The 26743-nt window shown below is 38.1% G+C and overlaps 1 protein-coding gene across 3 annotated transcripts; it reads right to left on the reverse strand.

Moving 5' to 3' along the window:
• Positions 1-7973: 7973 nt before the first annotated feature.
• On the reverse strand, positions 7974-26463 carry LOC141605113 (U-box domain-containing protein 33-like). 3 transcript variants are annotated; one of them, XM_074423755.1, is made up of 17 exons: positions 26303-26463; positions 24879-25000; positions 24050-24149; positions 23754-23858; positions 22605-22731; positions 21797-21934; positions 20831-21277; positions 19094-19777; positions 18202-18385; positions 15871-15992; positions 15118-15239; positions 14827-14931; positions 13805-13958; positions 12956-13093; positions 11555-12010; positions 9103-9786; positions 7974-8531 (listed from the first exon to the last, which is right to left on the reverse strand). In XM_074423755.1, the coding sequence occupies exons 2-17, from the start codon at positions 24892-24894 to the stop codon at positions 8340-8342; spliced, it is 3774 nt and encodes a 1257-aa protein (XP_074279856.1). In that variant the 5' UTR covers positions 24895-25000; positions 26303-26463; the 3' UTR covers positions 7974-8339. The 3 variants fall into 3 exon arrangements, with proteins under 3 accessions (XP_074279856.1, XP_074279857.1, XP_074279858.1); XM_074423756.1 differs by having other exon boundaries at positions 24050-24171; positions 26303-26462; XM_074423757.1 differs by lacking the exons at positions 24879-25000; positions 26303-26463 and adding an exon at positions 23956-23969 and having other exon boundaries at positions 24050-24169.
• Positions 26464-26743: the final 280 nt, after the last annotated feature.

Below are 26743 nucleotides of genomic sequence, written 5' to 3' on the forward strand. Positions count from 1 at the left end.
CTTTAACTAAAGGTACAACCTTATTTCTAAGGCGTTTTCCCATCTTATCCAAGATGCGAATCGGTCGTTCCTCGTAGGTTAGGTTAGGCTCAATTTCCAAGACTTCAGTCCGCAGGACGTGACTGGGATTGCTAATGTACTTCCTCAGCTGAGAAACATGGAACACGTCATGAACCTTCCCAAGACTAGCTGGCAACTCCAACCTATACGCCACTGGACCAAATCTCTTGATCACCTCATAAGGACCCACATACTTAGGACTCAGCTTCCCTTTGATCCCAAACCTTTTAACACCCTTCATCGGAGAAACTTTGAGAAACACCTTGTCACCCACCTCGAACTCTAAAGGTCGTCGTCTTATATCTCCATAAGATTTCTGTCTATCTTGAGCTGCCTTCATCCTTTCTCGAATCAGTTTGACGCCGTCAATGGTCTCTTGTAGCTTCTCAGGACCCAATTCACGGACTTCACCAGCTTGATCCCAACATAATGGACTGCGGCATTTCCTCCCGTACAAAGCCTCATAAGGAGCCATCTTGATGCTTGCATGATAACTGTTATTGTAGGAAAACTCGACCAAAGGTAAATTCTTCTCCCAACTCGCTTGAAAATCCAAGGCACAAGCACGGAGCATGTCTTCAAGGGTTTGAATAGTTCTCTCCGTCTTTCCATCTGTAGCGGCATGAAAAGCTGTACTCATCATTAACTTGCTACCCATAGCCTTCTGCAACGCTTGCCAAAAACGGGAAAAAAATCTTGGATCTCGATCGGACACAATCTCCAAAGGAACACCGTGATATCTTACTATCTCATTCACATAAGCACTTGCCAAACGATCTAAACTCCAAGTCTCCTTGATTGGCACGAAACGAGCACACTTCGTCAGACGATCCACGATCACCCAAACGGCATCTTTACCACCAACAGTTCTTGGAAATGCCATCACAAAGTCCATAGAGATAGACTCCCACTTCCAAGTAGGAATCGCCAACGGTTGCAACAAACCACCTGGTCTCTTATGATCACTTTTAACCTGCTGACAAGTAAGACACTTACTCACATACTCAGCAATGTCATTCCTTATGCGGGGCCACCAAAACTAGAGCTTCAAATCTTGATACATCTTATCACCACCTGGATGCACTGAATACGGTGTGTTATGCGCCTCACTCAAAATCTTTACTTTCAACTCGACATCGTCGTGGATACACCATCTACCTCGAAACTTGAGAACCCCATCCGGATTGACTTCAAAACCAACAAACTTTACCACTATCCAACTTAGAACGGATCTCACCAATTTAGAATCGCCTACCTACCTCTCTCTGGATCTCCCGAACAACTCCGGTTCAGCCACCATGGCATTCAGATATGCACTACTAGGTTCCACAAATTCCAAATTAAGCTTCCGAACTCGCACACAAATCATCCGGCAAAATTCTCGATAGAGTTAACGAATGAACGGTCTTCCTACTGAGAGCATCAGCTACAACATTGGCCTTCCCTTCATGATAAAGCAACTCCACATCATAATCATTAACCAACTCTAACCAGCGTCTCTGTCTCGCGTTTAAGTCCTTCTGAGTGAAAATGTACTTGAGACTCTTGTGGTCGGTGTAGATGCGACATTGAACTCCAATCAAGTAGTGTCGCCAAATCTTAAGAGCATGTACCACAAATTTGCTAACTCTATATCGTGCGTCGGATAATTCACCTCATGAACTTTCAACTGCCTTGAAGCATATGCAATCACCTTTCTATTTTGCATTAGGACACACCCCAACCCATTCTTAGAAGCATCGCAAAAGATGTCAAACTCAACACCATCTTCGGGTAAGGTCAAACATGAGCAGTAGTCAGTCTTGCTTTCAACTCTTGAAAAGCTTTCTCACATGCCTCAGACCAAATAAACTTTGATTCCTTCTTCAAAGAATCGAGTCATCGGTCTCGCCATTTAGAAAAATCCTTGACAAATCTGCGGTAATAACCAGCCAAACCCAAGAAGCTTCGAATCTCATTGACATTAGTTGGACTCTTTCATTCCAAAACAGCCTCCACCTTAGAAGGATCCACCATTACACCTTCCTTTGAGATGATATGCCCCAAAAACGACACCTCCTTCAACCAGAATTCACACTTAGAGAACTTTGCATACCATTTTTGTTTACGAAGAATATCGAGTATTGCGCGAAGATGCACTTTATGCTCGTTCTCATCCTTGGAATAGATCAAGATGTCATCAATGAAAACCACCACACACTTATCCAAAAACTCCCTGAAAGTCCTATTCATCTGGTCCATGAAAACTGCAGGAGCATTCGTCAAACCAAAAGGCATCACCTTAAACTCATAATGACCATATCTTGTACTAAAAGCTGTCTTCGGGATGTCAGCCTCTTTAACTGGAATCTGATGATAGCCCGATCTCAAATCAATCTTGGAGAACACACCTGCACCCCTCAACTGATGGAACTGTTGATCCTGTGCTGATGTCAGAGTGGACCAGAGACATGGAGAAGCATTTCATTCTGTACCGTGTTGCAGAGGCCGATAAAGTTAACATTGCTGCACATTTTCTCGAGAAGGAAGCTGATCGTTGGTGGGCTATGACTGGTCCCACTGCTACTTTGGAACCTAGTAGTGCATGTCTGAATGCCATGGTGGCTGAACCGGAGTTGTTCCGGGAGATCCGAGAGAGGCAGGTAGCTGATTCTAAGTTGGCTGAGATCCGTTCTAAGTTGGATAGTGGTAAAGCTGTTGGTTTTGAAGTCAATCCAGATGGGGTTCTCAAGTTTCGAGGTAGATGGTGTATCCCTGACGATGTCGAGTTGAAAGTAAAGTTTTTGAGTGAGGCGCATAACACACCGTATTCAGTGCATCCAGGTGGTGATAAGATGTATCAAGATTTGAAGCTCCAGTTTTGGTGGCCCCGCATGAGGAATGACATTGTGATACATTTTGTGATTTGGGCCAAGGTAGGCCAAGACTCTGAGCTGGGCCAGTTTGACCGAATGAGTTTGGTCAAACTAGGTTTAAACCGGTCAGCCTCGATTTGATCGATGACCCGTCGCGGGACTAGGGTCGAGGATTTATCTTTGAGTATGATTGTCTTTTCATATGTTGGTTGTTGGATGAATTGGTTGCCTTATACTTGAGTCTTGTTGCCTCTTTGCCATTTTAGCTTGTTCTCATGGATTATGGTACTGTTAGTTAGCTGGAATTTGGATTATTATTGATATTGGAGACTTTGTATATTAATTATAATATCCTTGTATTTCGGCCAGTTTTGTATGTAAAAGTAAGTTTTAATTTAGCCGGAAATCAGGGGTGTTACAATGTAACACCCGCTTTTTCCTGCCATAATATTAGTTAATGGCGAGTTTTAAATTTTATTAAATGATTTTATATACTTTCTAAGCCGACACATTTATTTAATATGATAGTACGTCTTTTTATAATTCGTATTTATTTGAAATGTTAGTTCATTTTTTTTTATAATATATTTATTAACTATTTGAACTCATATTTTAATAGCGAAATACACATTTATTTTAAATAGACCGCGTTATTTTGTGTAGTGGAGACAGAGTTTCATCTCTATGTTTCACAAAGAACCGTAACGGATTGACCGCATATCTTTATCAAGTGGATAGTTAAAATAACAAACCCACTTTTCTCCTAGCTTAATGGGATATCTCTCGTATTCTTAGGGTTAAAATAATATATAAATAGGAGTTGTCATCAAACAAAATCCCTATTTCCGCAAACCAAGCAATCCTCTTCTACTTCTTCGTTATTCTAGCTTAGCGAACTTCCATTTTCGGCAGTTCAGTTCTCTCTTGTTTCTTAACGGTTTCCAGTAATTTTTGCGCCATTCTCTTCATCTCGCGGTAAGCTTTCCATTCGTACCATTTCCGTTTTACTTCGCCTCATATAATAGGTTGCCCAGTAGCTTTAAAACGTGTATGTTTAACGCCGTTTCCGTTCCGATTTCGACGTAGGCTCAAACTCGGACGACCCGGACGCCGACTCTTACGTTGTTGACGATTCCATTGAAGATTAAGCGCTAAAAAGGTAACGTAGACGACTGTCCTCGGTATTACGTCATGGTTTTGCGGTCTAGTAAGTAGATTGGTCGATAATTGTTCATTTGATTTTGAGTTGTTGTCAATGTAGTAACCAATATTCATCTCAATTTCAATATCGATATTGTCAAATATTCCATTAAAGGAACTGCTCAACACTTAGAGAATAACTCTAAGCTACTCACCCACGAGTCAAGGTCAAAGGAAAAGACGATTTAAACACAATACGAAACAACCGTAACAATTCACCACAAAAATCACTATCTCGTCAAATATATGCACAACCACCATTAAATAAATCCAATAATTCAACTTGCCATGTCCACCATCATCATGTACGTTGAAACTAATCAACCTAAAGACAACCTGTCTCAAACTACAATAATTAATCTCGAACTGTCTCAAACTACAATAATTAATCTCGAACTGTTGTTTACTCGCTGTTTACCTTATTTTAGCCCTTAAACTTTGTACCCTTCACAATACCCTTCACACCAATTCAATTTAAAGATAGGAAACATTAACTACTATATATAAAAACGGTAATAGTAATAACCATCACATGTTACAATGGAGATTCAAACATGCTAAAAAAAATCAAACTTCTTATACAAGGATCACGTAAGCAACACATAAATCTATAACAAGACAATAACAAGTAACAAATATAACATACAACCCCGAACAATAATAATAATAATATTAGGATCGGTAGAATCGTGTTACCAGGTCTTCCTGTCATCTTTACTCAAAATAAGCCAAGGTTACTGAGTTCTTTGAGTTTGAAATCGATATTGAGATAGAAATATTGTTTCGCGGTCTTATCCGCCAGTTCACTCACCCCTTGTCCTTGGTCTTAGGTTTGACGATGAGAATACGATATCTGGTTACTTGGGAGTATTATATTATGAGACGGAGTAATGAGTGATATGGAGTAATTAGTTGAGATTGAGATTAGTAAAAGGGGAGTATTTTTATTATTCTCTCTGTTTATTTATATTTTTACATGTCTGTGTTTCCACGCCATGACCAAAAACTATTCTGCTTATATTGAGGTAATATCTGTTACTCAGCTTTCCGGCTGACGTGTTTTTTTCCCTTTTGGGCTACTCGTCATGGGGGTAGTTCCTTTCCGTCTTCTGACTTCCTTTTCAGGTGACTTCCGCTGCTGTTCAAAAGGATTTGATTTCGAGTCAAGTTTTTTATTAAAGACTTTGAGAAAGATTTATTTCAGTTTCTATCTCGTATATTTTATTTTAAACATTTGTAAGAAGAGACTTTGTATATTAATTATAATATCCTTGTATTTCGGCCAGTTTTGTATGTAAAAGTAAGTTTTAATTTAGCCGGAAATCAGGGGTGTTACAAGGAGACTCGTAATAAGGGATATGGGAGAGGTTAGGAGACCAATAATGTTACTGGTTGCTCGACCTAGATACTGGTCGCTCGACCTAATTAAGGTCACTCGGCCGAGTAGTGTGAATATATACTCGACTGAGTAAGACTTACTCGGTTGAGTATTCACTCTACTCGACCAAGTATCACGTCTGTTAACGCGTTATTATAAAACACGAGATCGTAAATCTCATTTCATTTTCGACAATTCTTTTTTCTTTCTAACCCTAATCTCTCTCTCCCATTTATTTCCCATCACCCTACTCTCTCACATGGCTTTGACACTAACCCAAGAAGGGGGATGGTTCATGCAGGAAGTCATCGAGTCAGGTTGTTGCCGTTGTTGGCATCGGTTTGCGTCTCAAGGTGAGTTTGTGTTGATTCGTCATCTTTCGGTAGGTCTTGAACAGTCTAGTAATAGGACATGGTTGCTACTTGTAGGATTCATCTCAGAGTCTTTCTTGGCTATTAAATTGGATGCACTTTCATGGAATAGCGAAAAGGTAAGGTTTTCCTACTCGGTTGATTGTATAATTGATTAAAGATGTGATGTTGTGATTTAATTGATATGATAAGTATTGTTGTTGATTGTATTCTGAAGTATTGGAGTTGTGGTGGATTGACTATGATTGTGAGGTGCGTCCTCGGCTGAGTGAAATCATTTGCGGGAGTGGCTTCACGCTCTTGTTTCGCCCCTTGTGGAACCCACCACAAAAGGAGATGTACACATTAAGGAACATGGGTTGTTGCTCGTTGCAATGAGCGGGGCTTAGGCGAGCAAGGCTGCGGTCCCCACTGACGTGGATTATCTGTCGCGATAGTAATATAGCAAGACTACACACTTAAGTGTATAGTCAGTATTGGGACATGACGGGAAATGGAGGATGGTTGTGGAATCGTTGTCATTGCCTTTAGTGTATTTACTTATCTTTATTATTCAGTGAACTAACCCCGTGTTGTGTTTTCAAAACTGTGGTGATCCATTCGGGGATGGTGAGCAGTTGGTTTAGCAGGTACAACTAGTCTTGATGCTTTCGGGACATGGAAGGGAACTAAGTCATCACACTACCGAAATAGATATCGTTGTCACTCATGTCTAGTAGTTCTCCAGTGTATATGTTGTATCTTTCTCACGTTGGTTTATGATGTAAAGTATAAAGTTATTTAATAAATGTTCTGTTATTGTTTATTTGATCTACTTACCTCGGGCAACCGAGATGGAAGCACCATTATATACTGAGGTGGTCCTTGGTAAGGCACCTTGGTATGTGGGAGTGTTACAATTACGGATAACAACTTTAATCGGTTTGTGATATTTCGAGTCCGGTATGATCCGGGTCGGGTTTATTTCAATTCAGTTGAGTTTCAGGTCATAGTTTTCTGGAATTCAGAGTAAAAATGGCTAAATGGTACTTGTACTTTTCAATTTGAATGTAATAATTTATAATACTATTAATAAATAAATAATCAATGAAAAAACACCTAAATTTAAGTGTATTAATAAGAAAATAAACATTTTTCATTCGGGTATGTTCTTATCGGTTCAGATATATTCAGGTTCGGGCTTCATTTGGTTCTTATGGAGTTCGATTAAGTTTCGGGTCGATTCGGATAGAGTAGGGTTTTGGGTACTATTTAATTTATTCATATCGGGTGTTCGATCGGTTATCAATTCAGATGTTTTCGATCGGTTTTTCGGGTTCGATTTTATTTGATAGGTCTAGGTTCGGCAAACTTGGGTCTTGAGCTCGGGTGTCAAGCCAGGTCAATTTTGTCGGGTTACAGTCTACCCATAAGTAGACCTAGCCAACAAGTCAAACAAGTCAGTTTAGTTCGAGTTGGGTCAGTTCATGTGTTGCGCGAATTTAGAGGTCCGGTCATTTTCATGTTATTAGTAAGTTATTTAGGAATAATGATCAATTTGTAACAATAAATATTCAGCTCAATTCAAACAAGTCGGGTTACTAGTCAAACTCGAGTTCTCAGTTTGGGTATGGGCCTAGGGGAAAAGATATAGGTCGGGTCATTTGGGTCGGGACAATTTTGTTAGTCCTAGCAAAATTAACCCGCTTGAAATGACCCCACCCGAATAATCTGATCCGACACCCAAATGAGGTCTCGTACTTGACCTAAACCCGAATTGACCTGATCTTATATGATCCGAGCCGCATGTTTATTGTTGGAAATTTGCCGATATCTGTAAATAACTTAATACCCAACCCAATAATGCACCAACCCTAATTGATCCAATATTCCAATCCCACATAAATTTTATTAAACCCGAAAATAACCCAACCCAAAAAAATTCAATCTAAACCCGATCCAATTAACCTGTTTGTCACGTCTACCCATAAACTTTATCAATTTCTTTGTGAATACTCAATCGAGGATGGAACTAACAAATTTTGCATTTGAAAATTAGGCTTTGGAGCAAGATTAGCCCACAGTGTTTATTGTTTCATAGAATCCATTAGGACCATTATCCCTAAAATAAATGAGTCGCAAAATTTCTCTTATAACGTATTGAAATAATTTTCATAAAGGGAGCAATAATTTGCGAAGGTTTTAAAAAATTGTGCAAGTCATTACATGATTTACAACTTATATTAGCTCTTAGCAAACTAATTACAGTAATGATTAAGGAATTCCTGTCAACAATCTATCATTTACAGAACTTTGCTAGACTAGTTCAAGAGCATGCATGATAATAATTACTTCGGATCAGTTCTAGCCTTGATATCGGAACCACTTTCCCAGCTATTGAATTCGCTTTGTGCCATGGATACGGAGTGATACCGACTAAAAATGTAGTCGTGGTAGCCTTAACCTTAAGAATGTAGTGCACGGTTTGGAGAAGAGCTACACACATCGGTGTTTTTGCTGCCACTCTTCAATTGCAGAATGTAGCGCACGGTTTGGAGTAAGATGACAGTTTTCAAGTCTCAGATTAGTCATTGGTGATGTATCATGGCCTCCGTCAAACCAGGCTTTGATCGCTTCTCCTTCATATGTGAAGCCATCAGCGGCAAAATGTGGGTCCTGCATTATTTCCTGCAAGCTCAAACAAAGCCAGCATCAAATAGTTAGATGGTCATAAACACAAAAGACGCTACAAAAATTCAAAAACACACATTAAACGGTCTTAGCAACAGTTTTAAAACAATGTTGGTCACAACTCACATACAGCGACCCATTGAACTCAACCCAAATAACTTGATCCAAGGTACGAATTAGACGCGAACATAATAATTACATAAATGAATTCTGATCCGAATGGACGCGCAAGCCATAGCTCAAAATTTGATGGACCCAATACTAAGCTGGTCCAAATTATCTAACTCGAAACAACTAAAGACCCAACTCAGACCCAAATAAGCTGACCCCATAACCACCCAACCAGTACACGATATGACTCGAAAAAGTATAATACCATACCCAAGATATACACAAACCTGAAGGGAATCAGTTCAATCTGACCTAAAATCCAAACTGACTTGACTCTTACCAGACTAGTGATCCTTGCGCTATTACAAGTTACTAAGTGAGCCATTTGGCCAGAGGATAAGGTGACCAGAGTTTAACACAGATGGATGTTAAAATAATGGTGTTCAAGTAGACAAACCTGCAGGATCGGACAGATAAAATAGGACGGTATTCGGTCTTCGTTGATCAGTCGAACGGGGGTTGCTAAATTTCGAGAAGGATCATTACTTGGCTTGAGCAACATCCACACATCTGAAGCAAGGTCAGGGCGGTTGTCTGGAAACGCATGGCAGCACCTCAAAGCCATGTGAACCAGTTGCTTGGCTCTGACAAATGGCCATTGACCAGCAGAATGATCCAATATGTTAGAAAGATCATCATTATCCAAAGCAAATTGCACCTTCTCCACAATTCCGGAGGGAGGTTCCGCAGTTAATAAGCATAGCAGTATTATTCCGAAAGAGTACACATCAATCTTGCATGCTATCTGGAAATCAACCTCGTCATTTGAGATAACACGGCTGGAACCAAATCCGCTGAGCTTACAGACGAAGTTGCCATCAAGAAGCACGTTTTTAGGGTTTATATCACCATGTACAATGCTTTTAGGTTTTCTGGAATGGAGAAAGTTAAGCACTGAGCATAACTCTGTGGCTATTTGGATTCTTGTTTGCCATGGTAATGAGGGAGAGTTGTCCTTGCAGTTGAGTCGGTCCTGAAGGCTTCCATTAGGAAGGTACTCGTAAATCAGACCCCATGATTTGGTGCAGATACCGAGAAGAGTCACTAGGTTCGGATGGCGCACGTTACTAAAAACATCAACCTAAAGAAACACCATGCAAGTTGGGGTAAGCAACAATTACACATTGGAGGAAATTGGAACTGCTTCGAGCTCATGAAGAAACGTGAAAAGTATAGACTACAACTGGCAATGCAATATCTGAACCAACCTGAAAACAGTTGAGTCAGAACAGAACTGACAACCAATTTTATATGATTTTCTCAATCTAACCCGATATTAACTGACTAATGATAATGACTCAACCCGATTGATGACCTCTAATCAAAACGTGAAATTTAACTTTAATAAATTGATAGCCTAAACATGAAATTATAACTCTGAACTTGAAGAGACACGCTGTTGCTACGTTCCCCAAATAGAGTTGGAGATTGGGTCATTCAGCCGATGTTAGGTAGGGTCAAGATGGATCATGCCATACTGGGTTCAGATTTCCACAGCTCGATATCACTCTCGGGGTTGAGACAGGCTTGGATCGGGTGATAATATCAGGACAAGTTGCTATGGGTACAGTTAGGTTGCTGACTTGCTGGGTTAGGTAACTAGCAGACTTAACACCCCGGCCCAAACCGGGTCGGGAGTGGTTACTTAAGATAGCTCACCAGGCTGTGTACATGGCCCACAGATCAACACGTGTCTTTTATAGCGCATTTTGTCCTCACTCATGCGCATCCCGGGCTCTGATACCACTTGTAACACCCCGGCCCAAACCGGGTCGGGAGCGGTTACTTATGATAGCTCACCAGTGTACATGGCCCACAGATCAACACGTGTCTTTTATAGCACATTTTGTCGTCACTCATGCGCATCCCGGGAACCTTCCTAGAAGGTCACCCATCCTAAGACTACTCCCTGCCAAGCACGCGCACGCTTAACTGTGGAGTTCTTTTTGCATGGATGACCATAAAAGAAAGTGCACTTTGTGATATGAGTAGTACTTCCAATCCCTTTAAGCACTAGTCATTTAAGCCTATCACTGGACCTCTTCAATTAACGTGGGGTGTTACAGTTATCACTATGCATTTCTGCTAAAAGGCCTGAAGTAGAAAACCCTTGCAGTGAATATTACTTGTAGTTGTTGCACTTCAAATCTATCTCTCTCTCTCTCTCTTTTTTTTTTTTTTTTTTTTTTTGGTTTTTAGAAAATGGAATCATATGAAATTTGGAATAAAACTCCACGAAAGGCAGATAAATAATTCATAAAGATCAATTAGATAAGTCTAATAATTACCTAGTCCGGTAACAGCCCAAACTGTACCCAACACGACTTTTCATGATAAGTAACCCCATCCAAACCTGACTCAACCAGACGGTGATATTAAGCTGTGAAAATTTGAACCTGATATGACATGATGCATTTTGACCAGACTAAACACCGTCTAAGTGACACAATCACCAACTCTATTCAAGGCTCGTAATATCACAAAAAGGAAAACATTTTGGGTAGTACTGCCCTCCTATAAATGGACGGTATTGACATGATCCACCTTGACCCGGCCAAACACCGTCTAAATGACACAATCACCAACTCTATTCAAGGCTCGTAACATTATCAAAAAGGAAAATTTTTTGGGTAATACTGTCCTCCTGTAAATGGACAATGTGAATTTTTATGTCATTGAATGGGGATTTTGAACATGGAACTTCAGAAACTCTCCCTGTCCGTCTTACTCAAGATTCAGCTAAAAAAGAGGCACTAAATTCAGCGCCTTAGATAAATAATTGCAATTATTGCCACATAAAAGAGCACAAGCACTGAACACAAAAATGTTAGTTCAGTGGACTTCATTACCTCTTGTCTGAACTCCAAAGCACCCTGCACGCTATAAGTATCAAGCATCTTTATCGCAACATCAGTATGGTTTAGGAAACCTCTATATATGTTTCCATAGCCTCCTTCCGCAATTTTCAAAGATGGATCAAAGCAATTAGTAGCCTCCTCAAGATCTAACAATAAATACTCGCAGGATAACTTGTGAAAACTTAAACTCTGTTGTTCTTGGGCAATAGGATCGAGTTTCTCCGGCAGTCGGTTAGGAAGCTTCTTGTCAATATCCGGCGAGTCCTCAGTAGATGCCAGTTTATTTTTCATTTCCTTCACCTTGAGGTACCATTTTAAAGTTTGGCTTCCTAATGATAACTGCTTAGTAAATGCATTCTTGAGCTCGACTAAAGCATTGTCTAGACGAGTCTTTGTGTCTTTGAACTCTGCCTGCATCTGAATCAGGTCTTCCCCAGTTGCTTGCACCTGCACCACTGAAAGCTATAAAAGCATCGTCGCAAAATTGTACCCCCTTACAGAATGATGAGGATGACACATGAATAAATCAATATCAATAAACAAAAACTCCCTCCTCTCAATTCACTCTACTCATTTGACTTTTTCAGGCCAAACTTCGAGAAGTTTACATTAATTTGCGAAAAAGGGAAATTTTAAATTAAGCAAAAACATATTTACATTAGAAAAAGCCCACATAAAACTAACTAATGTCATTAACTTTTTGCAAACAACTACCCGATATATTATCTTTTAGATAACTATCTAGCAAGTTATGTTTGTATCCATTTTAGTACCAATTAATCAAAATTAGAAACTTAATTTGAGATTTTCGGTTACTTTAGGGGTTTTCTCCCAAGGTCCAAGTGTAAGTGATCTTTGCGAACAATTTATAATGTCAAAGAAACCAACATGGTTAAAATTTTAAAATAAATTTGCGGCTTTGGGTGAGTTGTTCCCAAAATGAGTGACTTATAACTTATAAGATAGTTATATTTAAAAAAAAGTTTATGCGTAGTAGTGGGTAATATACTTCGAAACAACTTGATTATAATAGGTAGTTTTATGCAAATTTCCCTTTTTCATTTACTATCAAGTAAGTAATCTTTCACAATTATATTTTCAACAAAGAGAATATCAATGAAGGGAAATATGGTCAAATTGTTGTCTTAGAGATTGTAGAAAGTCAAGTGGGTAGATTGGTTTGCATGGAAATAAGTATAAAAGACTGCAAGGGTACAAGATATTGGCCTGAAATGAACGACTGAATACTTAAATACCCATTAGACAAACAAAATAAGTCATCTAGGCCTGGCCCGTGTCCAATACAAACTCGCAAACGGTCACCTCTATTCTGAAGCAATATTTCTTTTGAAAAAGATGAGGTAGAAAACCATACATAAAATCATTACCTACCTTTAGATTTGCCTCTGAGGCCTCTTTCTCCGCTTCCTGCCATTTCTTCGATTCTACATGTAATTTTCCTGTTGACTCTTTTAATTCTTTATTGGCTTGAAGAAGCTGAGCATACAATCTATCAATTATGGAGGGTGGCTGAAAAATCAAATATCATATTTAGTATTTTAAACTTTGAAACGATAAAAAGGATGAAACATTACAGGACTAAGTTACTGACATTATTCACAGAGAAGGAGCCCGGTAAAAATGCGTTTTTTCAATCTGATTAAAGAACCTTGATTCACAGAGCCTAACTGAATTTTCATGTCGGCAAGGGTAAAAGTAGGATATTGAAGAGACCAATTTTCTGGGAAACGTTATTTGATCAAATCATTTCCATTTCCAATGAAGTCAAAGACTCGCTATTCTATAGTTCTGGATTATGATGAAGTAGCACAATGACTCTCCAAACAGCATGGACTTCTTTTTCTTGTGAATTAGTAGTCAGCCAGTCATTTGATGTAATCCTTGACGCGGTTTTCAATATGGATTATCCGTAAACAATCATGTTCATACACAGGTAAGCAGTATGCACCCAACCCCCATTCCCACCGCCATGCGGGTGTGCTCGAGGCACTGAGAGAATGTTGTTGCCATTGTTTCAAGGCGTATAGCTTAGTAAATTATGAAATTACTCTGAACAATGTTTGCTCATTCTGTAAGTTAAATTTCATTTTCAGCAGAAGGTATCTATCATCTTGCCAATCTTTATAGTGGTTCAAACAGCCGTTTTTGTTTCATTTTTAAATTACCAGACCAACTTTTCTGAATATTAACACAGAAAGAAGAGCTAGGCTGATTGCGTACCACTTTACTAGAAGGAGAGCCATGATGCATGCTCGAAGACTGTGAAGATGAACCGCCAGCTGATGTACATGGTAGTGAAACGAGAACAGATTCATAATAACTGGATTTGTTAAGAATCCTTTCAGTTTCTCCCGTCCCTCGCCACGTGCATTCCCTGTGTTAGAAGGGCAGAAGTTAATGTCTATTAACTCCGACAATTGGTAGAAAAAAAAAGCCATTACACACACAAAAATATTCATCATTTGCCCTACAGTAAAATATTACTCTATCCCATTTATTTTGTCCCCTTTCACTTTGGTAGTCAATTCTGACAACTATGGAATATGTTTTTATGAAATACAACTATAGCTTTCTCAAAAATACTCCGTACTTGTCTTGACAAACCAAATGTGAAGTGTGACAAGGTTATCTACAAATACCAAAAAAGGTAAGACTATTTTGGAATTACAAATTCTTGTAAGTTGAAAGTAACACTCTGCAATTACAAAAGTAAGCCTCGTAACTATGTAAGCATAATAGTTTTGAAGGGTTGATTGGGAAGACCATAAAGTATACCTTATGAGCCATGTAAGATCGTCTCAATAATATGGACGACCCTGTATGGAATTTAACAATTAGACCTCCGGATAGATCTAAAACCTTCTACATGAAAAATAAATTGAGGATTTCACTTTGCGCCTCTCCTAACTCAAATGTAATGCAGCTTTCAGCGAATATGCTATAATGAAATACTTGATTCTCACACACACAAAAACTGAATAAAATGAATCTCAAAGGTAATTGTGGGACACAAATCCTGATGTCCCTGTTATGTGAACCTAACAAAACACCCTGTTAAGCGGCTTTAGAACCATCTCACAAAATGAGTGGGCCTCGTGCAAGAATAACTATTCGAGCAACAATTTTTTATACCTCACAATGTACCATTTAAAGCTATAACTGAGAGAGTCCCTACGCTAAATAGACGGAATATTTAAAACAAACCAAAGTAGCAGATTAAGTAAATGAATGAATTCAAGTACCTAGTAAAAACAAGATGATTGTTGCATACAAACCATATGTGACAGAAATTTGGAGCACTGTGGAGCACAATGTTGGCCTTTTTTGACGTTGGTGTCAACATTCCCCTTCAATATCAAAGACCACAAGAGTGAGGATTTGCAGGAATATATATGTACTCAACGTCTTAGTTGTGCAAATTGTGTACATTCTAAGCCAAGTGCCTGGAGGTGGAACTCGGTAATTGGTACTGATATAAAGCGGTAAATCGACGTATAACCTAAAACCTGGAAGTTATAACTTATAATGAATACCTTGAGTATGAACTGTTAGCTGCAGCACCCATCACCAGTTTCTGTATCCTCAGATTAATTATGATCTCTAGAATTCCCTCTGTAATTGAGACGTTCTGTACTTGGATGGTTTGAAATGGAACCTGGGAAAAGAAGTGATGCGAGTCCTTTTCAAAGTCAAAATTAAATTTTCATTGGGACTTGTATAGCTGTATGAACAATCTCATATGAAGGGCCAACTCAGATCAGTGGCATAGCTAGAAAGATTTGGGTGTGGATTTACACACAACATAAAGCTCAAAGTAAGAACCTTTAACATGAGATAATGGAGTCTTATAAATCAAAATAGGTATTATTATTCATAGGATTAATACATAATTGGTTGGTCACACACTCACACATGTAACCCCGCTTACTTACTCTAATTGGTAAATAAGAAAGGTAATATAGCAACAAAGAGTAACTAGTAAAGTATAAAGAGCTACTAAAGCCTTTGAGGTTAAAACAGTACTAAGCACTTATATTCTCAGACTCATCATTTTTCCTTGTACCGTGTCGGACACTTGACACTAGATATTAGGCCTAAGTCTAGAAGATTCGCTAAAATTTGGCAGAGTCCAAGACGTCAAAGTACCTGTGCCACATCAACTATACCTGAAGTGAGTCAAAGTAACAATACACCAAAGGACAGGCAATAAACTAAACATGACATTTCGCAGATCAAAATTCAACTTCTAGTTATAATTGAGCATTACTGAAACAGATCAACTATACCTTGTATATCTTGCATATTTGACCACAATCATCAAGGATCGCTACAATCTCCTGTTTTTCCTGTTCTCGAAATGATGCAACTTCATTATCTGTGAGTGAATGCACTGGTGCTCCAAAGCCATCTGCAGATTTCACAACATATAATTAGCTAAAAGCTGCGGGGGGAGGCCAATCTACTAGGCATCAGATGAAAATTTCATCAAGCCATGAAAAACCCGTCTACTGGGTCATGAAGATTTCTGCATTCATTCTTTATCATTAACCCCAATACTTTGAAAATGATCCTAAAAGACCATTGTACAGCGGACAAGGACCATATTACCTTCTATACATCATTTAATAATAGCAACGCATGAAGTGCATAAGATAATATACGACTGTTGTACGTCATACAACAGTCTTATTTGAGGATTTGTGCAACATGACCCGAATGTCTCTTTGGCTGCCAAAAATTTCGGTGCAAGGGATCGGATGTATGCAACAGGACATGGAAAGGTTGTTTCATATGATCCAAAAATGAAAATTATACTGAGAATTAATCCAACGATGGCTACTTTCACAATTAAAACTACTCCGTACAATAATAGCATCAGGTGGTACTAAGTTTCAGTACCACTATATTCACACTGATAATAAAATCGTATACAACAGCATTACTGACACTATCTCATTTTCCATAAGTGACTCCCAAGCAAGAAACTGTTTACAATTCACAACGATTCTTACAGAAACAGGGATGTTTATGATCACAAAACAAATAATGTCAGAAAGGAGTAAAACCTTACTTAGTTGGGTTATGGTTTGGCAAGGAGCAAGAACATAAAACACACAAATGCTAGCACAATTTTCCTGTTTAAATCTCTTCAAAGCCCATTTAAGAGTAGAATTTCTATCTTCAACCTCTTTACCAACTGCAACATACAATATATCATCCTCCATATTATTTCTTTGATGTAATATTATGCAGAAATGAATGATGGGTTGCTGTCTGAATTTCACAGAAGAGGAAGATGCCAAAGTTGCAGAAAATAGGAGATTGAGTACCCATATTGGTAAATTAATTATTAAAAAAAATTAAAGAAGACTTGTTATTGTAGAGTAAGAAGACTGTAGAGGTATTTTGGTTGAATTTGTATAGAAGAATTGATCAATTCACAATTTCACATTAAGTAATGTATTTCTAAAGAGAGGTCGTTTGTAGGGGTAGAAACTACTTACATGCATCCTCCCCATTCTAAGTGCGATCTTCGATTCCCAGTCCCATTTTCGTGTCTTATCTTCTGTCTTGATACGAATTTGCATTTCATAATATATTAGTCCAAAAAAATGTAAAAATTACCAGTAAGATCTTTATGAAAAGAGTTTTTATATGAACATAAAGTTCACGATGTTTACTTATATATTTCGGGAGATATTAAAGTGAAAAATAAATGTTTTAGAATTACAAGAATGATAAATATAAAAAACAGAATGAATATAGTTGAAGACTAGGTATGCACTTATCCTATCTTTTTTTTTTTTGCAGGCAGATATGAGCTAACTTTGTTGAGAAGTTATTGACTAGTACACTCATACATTATAATCTAAGTTTGAAACTCTCTAACAACAAATCTGCCACTATACCTCTTTTAACCTACAATAATTCATATAAAACCGTTTTACCGAAGACTGACTCTTTAACTTATTGAAAATGAAGACTTCCTTTTTTTTTTTTTAACTAATATATGTCAAATTGTAAGCATAGTATCCATATCATCTCATTTTATAGGCCAAACACAAGAAACAAGATTTTATTCAGCCCCAAATCGTAAAGTGATTGCAAATACAATATTATGTGCCAAAGAATTTAAACAATTGTGTCAATGATGACAACAGTCATTACAAGATTTACAATGTAGAATAACTCTTAGCAAACTCATTACAATAATGATGAATTCCTTTCAACAATCTATCATTTACAGATTCTCACGACCTTAGAGAATGAGTCCATCTATCATACACAAAACTTCTGCTACACAAGTTCCAGAGCATAATATTAGTTATGTCGGATCAGTTCTAGCCTTGATATCAGAACCACTTATTGCTGCTTTACATTTGCCATGTATACGGATCATACCGACTCAAAGACTCAAAATGTAATCGCTGTAGACTAAAAACCTATACAACCCAGTCGCAATGTGGTGTCGGGACATGTTTAATACCACGGTCTAGAGAGATGTTGTCGGGGCTCAGGAGGACACAAAATAATCAGCAACAAAAGAATTTAGAATACACAAACAAGAACAGTTACAAGAGAACTGAAGACTATAAGCGATGAGAAGAGCTACACACACCGGTGTTTTTGCTGCCACTCTTCAATTGCAGAATGTAGCGCACGGTTGGGAGTAAGATGACAGTTTGTAAGCCTTAGATTAGTCATGGGTGAAGTCTCATGGCCACCGTCAAACCAGGCTCTGATTGCTTCTCCTTCATATGTGAAGCCGTCAGCTGCAAAATGCGGGTCCTGCATTATTTCCTGCAAGCTCAAACAAAGCCAACCCCAAATATTTAGATGGTCATAACCACAAAAGACACTATAAAAGTTCAAAAAACCTCATATAAAACGGTCTAATTAGCTCACTTTTAAAACTAAGCTGATTACTTCTCAGACAATGTGGATCACAACTCACATACAGCGACCCGGTTGAACTTACCTAAATAACCTGATCCAAGATATGAATTTGACTTTAACATAATAATTACAAAATGATCTCAGATCAGCTTTGACTCATAAGCCATAGCTAGCCCAAACTTTGTTGGACCCAATAGTAACCCAGTCCAAATTAATCTTTCTCAAACCACCTAAGACCTGATTGGAAATGACCGGAGTACTCTAATTGAGTAATTTACAAGTACACCAAAGTTTATGTGCAGATGTGCAGTACATAACAAATGACAACTACCTGAATAAACACGATTTTGAAGTGACCCAACTCAAAGTCTCAAACCGAAAGTATCCGACACCGTAACCACTCAACAAGTGGACAATATGATCCAATTATAGAGATAATACACATGCCTGAAAGGAATCGACTCAATCTACCCCAAAATCCAAATTGACTTGAACCTCACAAAATAGTGATCCTTACGCTACTAAAAGTGAGCCAATTGACCAGAGGAAAAGGTCATAAGATTATAACATAAGGATGAAAGTTAATATAATGTGGGGTACAAGCAGTCAAACCTGTACGATTGGACAGATAAAATAGGGTGGTATTTGCCCTTCCTTTATAAGTCGCATAGGGGGAGATAAACTTTGGGAAGGATCATTACTTGGCTTGAGCACCATCCATACCTCTGAAGCTAGGTCAGGACGGTCGTCTGGAAACTCATGACAGCACCTCAAAGCCATGTGAGCCAATTGGGTGGCTCTGACAAACGGCCATTGACCAGCAGAATGATCCAGTATGTAAAAAAAATCATTATTCTCCAAAGAAAATTGCACCTTTTCCACAATTCCGGAAGGAGATTCTGCGGTTAATAAGCATAGCAGTATAACTCCAAAAGAGTATACATCAGTCTTGCATGCCATCTGGAAATCAACCTCGTTATTTGACATAACACGGCAGGAACCAAATCCACTGAGCTTACTGACGAAGTTGCCATCAAGAAGCACATTTTTAAGATTTATAGCACCATGTATAATGCTATTAGGTTTTCTGGAATGGAGAAAGTTAAGCACTGAGCATAACTCTATGGCTATTTGGATTCTTGTTTGCCATGGTAATGGGGGAGTGTTGTCCTTGCAGTTGAGTTGGTCCTGGAGGCTTCCGTTAGGCAGGTACTCATAAATGAGACCCCATGATTTGGAGCAGATACCGAGAAGAATCACTATGTTAGGATGGCGCAGCTTGCTTAAAATATCAACCTAAAGGAACACCATACAAGTAGTGGGTCAACGACAATTAGAATTACACACTACAAGTTCGAATTGCTTCTAAATCACGAAGAAACATGAATAAAGTTAAGACTATAACTAGCAAAAGCTGAATTGATCTCAGAAAGGTGGCCCAATATCATCCTTATAACCGGTGAATCAAAACCGACTCGAGGCTAAACTGACAACAAATACTGCCTGATTTGTCTCAACCTAACCCCAAAAATGATTAAAATGACATGTAACCCGATAATGATTTCACCCGATTGATAACACGACAATGAATTAGTTTAATAATGATCCAAATAAGATGACGTAAATATGAAACAAATTAATAATAGACTTAATAAATTGACGTAATGATAGCTTAAACATGAAGGGGAGCCTTCGCGCACCGGTTAAGATGTTGCTTTGTGACCGTGAGGTCACGGGTTCAAGTCCTTGGAGCGGCCTCTTGTCAAAATGGCAAGGGAAGGCTTGCCCCAATTACACCCTTGTGGTGGGACCCTTCCCCGGACCCTCGCCTAGCGGGGACGCCATTGTGCACCGGGCTACCCTTTTAGTGATAGCTTAAACATGAAATTATTCCTCCGAACATGAAAATACACCGTGAAAATTTGCAAAAGTGCTAATTACCTAACCCGATAATAACCCAAACTAAACCCGACACGACTTGTCCTGATAAACGGCCCAATCCAAACCTGACTCAACCCAAGTGTGCTATTAACTGAGTGAAAATCGTTAACCGATATGACACGATCCATTTTGACCTAACCCTACACCATCCGAGTAACCCGATCACCTAATTCTATTCAAGGATCACAACATCAGCAGAAGGAACACATGTTGGGTAAGACTATTATCCTGTGAAAGGACAAAAGTGAATTTTTATGTCTGATGGATGACTTTTGAACATGGAGTTTTAGTAACTCTCTCTGTCTTATTATAGGAGTTAGGACCGTCTTACCCAAGATTACGGCTGAAAAAAGTGGCATTAATTTAATACAGTGCCTTAGTGGATTCTAGTTCACTGGAATTCATTACCTCTTGTTTAAATTCCAAAGGACCCTGCAAGTTATTAGTATGAAGCATCTTTATTGCAACATCGGTATGATTCAGGAAACCTCTGTATATGCCTCCTTCCCCAACTTTCAAAGATGAATCAAAGCAGTTAGTGGCTTCCTCAAGATCTGACAACGAATACTCACACGAAAGGATGTGAAAATCTAAACTATGTTGGTCTCGAGCAATAAGATTGAGTTTTTCCTGCAGTCCGTTAGAAAGCTTCTTGTACATATTCTGTAAGTTCTCAGAAGATGCCAATTTATTTTCCATTTCCTTCGCCTCGAGGTACCATTTTTTAGTTTGGCTTCCAAATGTTGTTAACTGAACAGATGCTTTGTCGAGCTCATCTAAAGCATCGTCTAGACGAATCTTTGTGTGTCTAAGGTCTGCCTCCATCAGAATCAGGTCATTATCAGCTGCTTGCACCTGCACCACTGACAGCTATATAAGCATCGACACAAAATTGTACTCCCTTACAGAATGATGAACTAGACACACGAATCAATCAATACCAATGCAACGAAAATTTTAACTTTTTGGGTCAGAATTTGAAAAGTTTGACTGTTATGCTAAAACAAAGAAAAATTAAAATATGAAACATATTTACATTTATTATTAAGTAGTCTTCCACAAAATTATATTTTCAATAAAAGGAGTATAATATAAGGAAGAAAAACATGGTCCAATTGTAGTCTAGGAGATAGCGAAAGTCAAATGGGTAGATTGGATTCGACGGGAGGGAATATAAAAGATGGTAAGGGTACAAGATATTGTACTGAAATACAGCGGGTGATTTTTGACATTCCCACTAGCCAAGCAAAATAAGTCATCTAGGCTTGGCCCATGTCCGACACAAACTCGCTAACAATCACCTACAATCTGAAAGCAATATTTCTTTTGAAAAAGACAAGGTAGAAAACCATACTTAAAAATTACTGTACCTACCTTTAGATTTGCTTCTGAGGCCTCTTTCTCTGCTGTCTGTCGTTTCATTGATTCAGTATGCAATTTTTCTGTTGACTCTTTTAATTCTTTCGTGGTTTGCTGAAGCTGAGTATACAGTATATTAATTATGTCCGTTGGCTGAAAAATCGAATAGCAGACTTAGTATCTTTAAACTTTGAAATGGTAAAAAGGATGAAAAGTTACAGCAGTAAGTTAATGAAGATCATATTCAAAAAGGAATGCAGAAAGAACAAGTTTTTCATATTGACTAACAGTCTCTTAATAATAGGGTGTATCTAAGATTCCAAATCGGCAACAGTAAGAGTATGATATTGAAGTGATTAATTTTTGGGGTAATGTTATTTGCTCAGATTATTTCCATTTCCAAAGAACCCAAAGACTCACTACTCTTTAATTCTGAATTGCGAGGAAATAAAGCAAAATACTCACTACACTATCTGCTCTTCTTTTATTGTCAATTAGCAGTCACTTGACGCAATACTAGACGCATTTTTTGTTAGGAGTCGTCCAGAAACCATCGTGTTTAAACAGGAGTACGAATGTTTGCTCATTCTACAAGTTAAGATTCAACAGAAGACGTCTTCTGGGAGAGTGTTGTTGTCGTTATTACCAGGCGCATTGCTTGGTAAATCATGAAATTCCGTTCAAGAATGTTTGCTCGTTCTACAAGTTAAATTTCAACATAAGAAATCTACCATCTTGCCAATCGTTTCAATGGTTGAGAACAACTACAGAGTAACTTTTTACGGAAATTAACACAGAAAGAAGAGCTAGGCTGATTGCCTACCATACTAGAATGTAAAGAGTCATTATGCATGATCGAGGACTGTGAAGATGAACCACCAGCTGATACACATGGTAATGTACAGTTAAAGAACCTTTCTGTTTTTCCAGTCCGTTGCCAGGCGCCTTCCCTATGTTAGAAGGGCAGAAGTTAATGTCTATAAACTCCCAACTACAGGTAGAAAAAAAAAGCCAGTTACACAAGAAAAGAAGTTAGTCATCACTTATCCTACTGGGATACTACTACGTCGTTTTTTTATCGTCCCCCATTCACTTTGGTAGTCAATGTTGAGAACTATTGTCTTATTAATACTCCCAACTTTTGTCTCAAGGAAAACAGTACCATAAGCACATCTAGTATGAAACCAATTGTCTAGAGGAATCAAGTCAGAAATTACTGCATCTATTTAGAGAGATTAATGGTCAAGTCAGAAATGACTACATAATTGAAATGGAGGTAATATCAATTATTCAAGATAACACTCTGTCTACCAGCCCTAGAAAGTTATCTACAAATACACAAAGAGGTATGACTATTTTGGAATTCACAACTTCTTGTATGGGGTTGAAAGTAACACTCTGAAATAACAAGCTAGCCGCCATAACCATGTAAGCAAAATAGTTTTGAAGGGTTAGTTGGGAAGAGACAAGGATAGCTTTTGAGCCATGCAAGGCCGTCTCAATAATATGGACGACCTTGTGTGGAGGTTAACAATCAGGCCCCCAGATAGTACTAAAACCTTCAAGTTAAAAAATAAATTGACGATTTGACTGTGCGCCTCTCTTCACTCAAATATAAGGCAGCTTTCAGCTATATGCTATAATGAAATACATGATTCTCCGACAGAAAAAAAGCTGAATATAATGAATATCAAAGAACATTGGAGGCCTAAAACCTGAAGTTGCTGTTATGAGAACCTAACAAAACACCCTGCTAGACGGCTTTAGAACCATCTCATAAAATGAGGCGGTCATGCAGGAATAACTGTAAGGAACTTCCTTGGTATGTGAGTTTCAACCAACAAATTGTAAACCTCACAATTTATCATTTAACGCCATCATTTAGAGAGCCACAAAACAGAAAAAGACAACCCAAAGCAAACATACTACCAAGTAAATGGATAAACTCAAGTACCTTAGGTAGCAAAGTTACCTTGTATAAACTAGGTGATTGTTGCATACAAACCATATGTGACAGAATTTTGGAGCATTAAGGAGCACAAAGCTGGCCTTTTTGGACATTGGTGTCAACATTCTCCTTCAATATCAAGATCACAAAAGTGAGGATTTGAACGGAATATATATAATACTCAACTTCTTTGTTGTGCAAATTGTGTTCATTCTAAGCCAAGTACCTGGAGGTTGAACTCTGTAATGGGTATTAATAATGATCATAAGCAGGTATACGGAAGCAGAATATAAAATCTGCAGAAGTATATACATCAATACCTAGAGTATGAACTGTTAGCTGCCGCACCCATCACCAATTTCTGTATCCTCAGATTAACTATGATCTCTAGAAGTCCCTCTGTTACTGACTCGCTTGGTACTTGGATAGTTTGAAAGGGAACCTAGGAAAAGAAGTGATGTAAGTCGTTTCCAGAATGAAAATTAAATTTTCATTGAGACTAGTATGAACAATCTCACAACGAGGACCAACGCAGATCAGTGGTAGAGCTGGAAATATTTGGGTGTGGGGTCATAAATAACATCATGTTCTAATTTATTCCGGACAAGTACCTCTAATATAAAAAAATGAAATAATGGCGTCTATATATCAAAATATGTAATTTCTGAACATGTCCAAGTGTCCGACCCAGATTATTTAAGGTGTTATTCATTTAATCATAGGGTTAATACTTAATAGTTTGGTCAAGCATGCAAGACTATCATACTAACTCTAACTGGAAAATAATAAAGTAGTATAACATCAAAGAGTAGCTAGCAAGGTATAAAGAGCTTCTAAAGCCTCTAAGCTTAAGACAATACTAAGCACCTATATTCCCAGACTCGTCACTTTTCCTCACATACCGTGTCAGACTCTTGACACTAGATGTAGTATGGACATTTAACATTAGGCCTAAATCTAGAAGATTAGTTAAAATTTTGTAGAATCCGTGACATGGAAATACCTATGTCAGAACAAAGATACTTTAAGTCGAGTCCAAGCAACACAACAGCTGACTAAAAGATGGGTAATAAAGTAAACACGACATTTCTCAGAGCAAAATCCAATCTTTAGTTCATTATGTGAACATTACAGAAAGATGAATTGTACCTTGTGTGTGGTGCATATTTGACCACAATCATCAAGGATCGCAGCAATCTCTTTCTTTTCTCGCTCTCGAAATGATGCAACTTCATGTTCTGGGAGTGAATGCACTGGTGCTTCAAAGCCATCTGCGGATATCACAACATATAACTAGTTATAAAGCAGGAAGAAAAAAACACTGCTCATCAAACAAAAACTTCACTAAAATATGACAAAACGTGTAATGGGCCATCAAGATCTGTGCATTTATTCATTATCATCACCCTTAAAGCCTTGAAAATTACTCCCAACAACAACAGCATCACCCCACCGCCTCATAGGCTCCCACAAATTATAGCGCAAAAGGTCAGATGTGTGCAGTTTTATCCTTATGTTACCAACACATATATCCATTTTGCTCTATGCAAATGATGGCTACCTTTACAATTAAAGAGAAGGGTGTTCAAATAAGCGAGTTACTTTGCTTTATTCCATAGTAATTCCGCGACCGGCAACCCTCACTTTACAATTAAAAAGAGGGGTATTCATTTAAGCAAGTCATTTTACAATATCCCATAGTAATCCTTTGACTCCCACCGCCTCATATTGTTTCCAATTGACCCATGAGCAAAATAGGGTCATTAAGACGATAACCCCTTAGGAAAACAGACATGATAAACAAGATCAAATCAAATAACATTTAATTTGCGACAGTCACTTTGCTCTATTCAAATGATGGCTACTTTTACTTGCTATTAAAAAAAAACGGTATTCATATAAGCAAATCATTTTCCTCTATCATACTCCAGTGATGAGTGACTACCACTGTGACAAATTGTTCCTAGTGGCAGAGCTAGGATTTGTTGTTAGGGGGCGAAAAATTTCAGCGAGGGTAAACAAATAATGCCATGAGGTAAAAGGGATTTTCTTTTTTTCAGCGGGGGCGCTTGCCCCTGCTAACCCCCTCGCTCCACCACTGAGTTGACCCACAAGTGAAATAGGCCCATTTCGACGACGACAACAACAACAATCCTTAGGAAAACATGCACAATAAACATGATCAAAATCAAATGATAACATAAAAAATTACAGTACTTGGTTGGGTAATGGTTTGGGAAGGAGCAAGAACATAAAAGACACAAATACTAGCACATTTTTCATGTTTAAATCTCTTCAAAGCCCATTTAAGAGTAGAATTTCTATCTTCAACCTCTTTACCAACTGCAACATATAAAATTTCACCCTCCATATTATTTTTTTGATGTAATTAGTGGAAATGAATAATGGGTAATTGTTAAAATACAGGAATTTCCCTAAATTCAGCTGAATTTCACACAAATTGCAGAATAAATTACGGAGTAATTATTTAAAATAAAAATAAAAAATAAAGAGGAATTATTCAAGTATAAGGTAGACTGTTGAATTTGTACAAGGAGAATTGATCAACTCACAATTTCACATGAATCTGCGCATGTAGATTGTAGCAGTAGTAACTTCACCGATTTCAGCCTTGCAGGCCCCGTCCCTCTCTGCTTTGATCATCATTTTTTATGGAAGGTTTATTAGAATACTCAAATACGCAACTACTACCTTGTAAACGGATTAATTAGGTCGGATAAATTGGGTTGGTGTTATTTCGAGTTTTCAATAATTTGGGCTGGATCGAAATAAGTTGGATATTTTGGATTTGAGTTATTTTTCAGTTTGGTAATAGTAACCTATCTTTGGATTTTGTAAAGAGTTAGGATAATGGACGCTATGTGATTATAAACATTCGAGTCAAAATCAAATTGAATAGGACCAGATTAATTCGAATTGCGGGTCAAATTCAGATGGAGCCAATTTTCAAAGTTTAGATAATAGTCACTACTAGTGTAGATCCCGTGCTAAAG

The sequence above is a fragment of the Silene latifolia genome, chromosome 10, assembly GCF_048544455.1.
Source record: "Silene latifolia isolate original U9 population chromosome 10, ASM4854445v1, whole genome shotgun sequence".
In the NCBI taxonomy this organism is placed as follows: Eukaryota; Viridiplantae; Streptophyta; class Magnoliopsida; order Caryophyllales; family Caryophyllaceae; genus Silene; species Silene latifolia.

Coding starts and splice junctions, on each gene's coding strand:
- LOC141605113 (XM_074423755.1), bottom strand. Junction 15,240..15,870: donor AAATATGCAAGATATACAAG/GTATAGTTGATC, acceptor TTCTTTTCCCAG/GTTCCATTTCAAACCATCCA. Junction 9,787..11,554: donor CTTTGGAGTTCAGACAAGAG/GTAATGAAGTCC, acceptor GTGTTTCTTTAG/GTTGATGTTTTTAGTAACGT.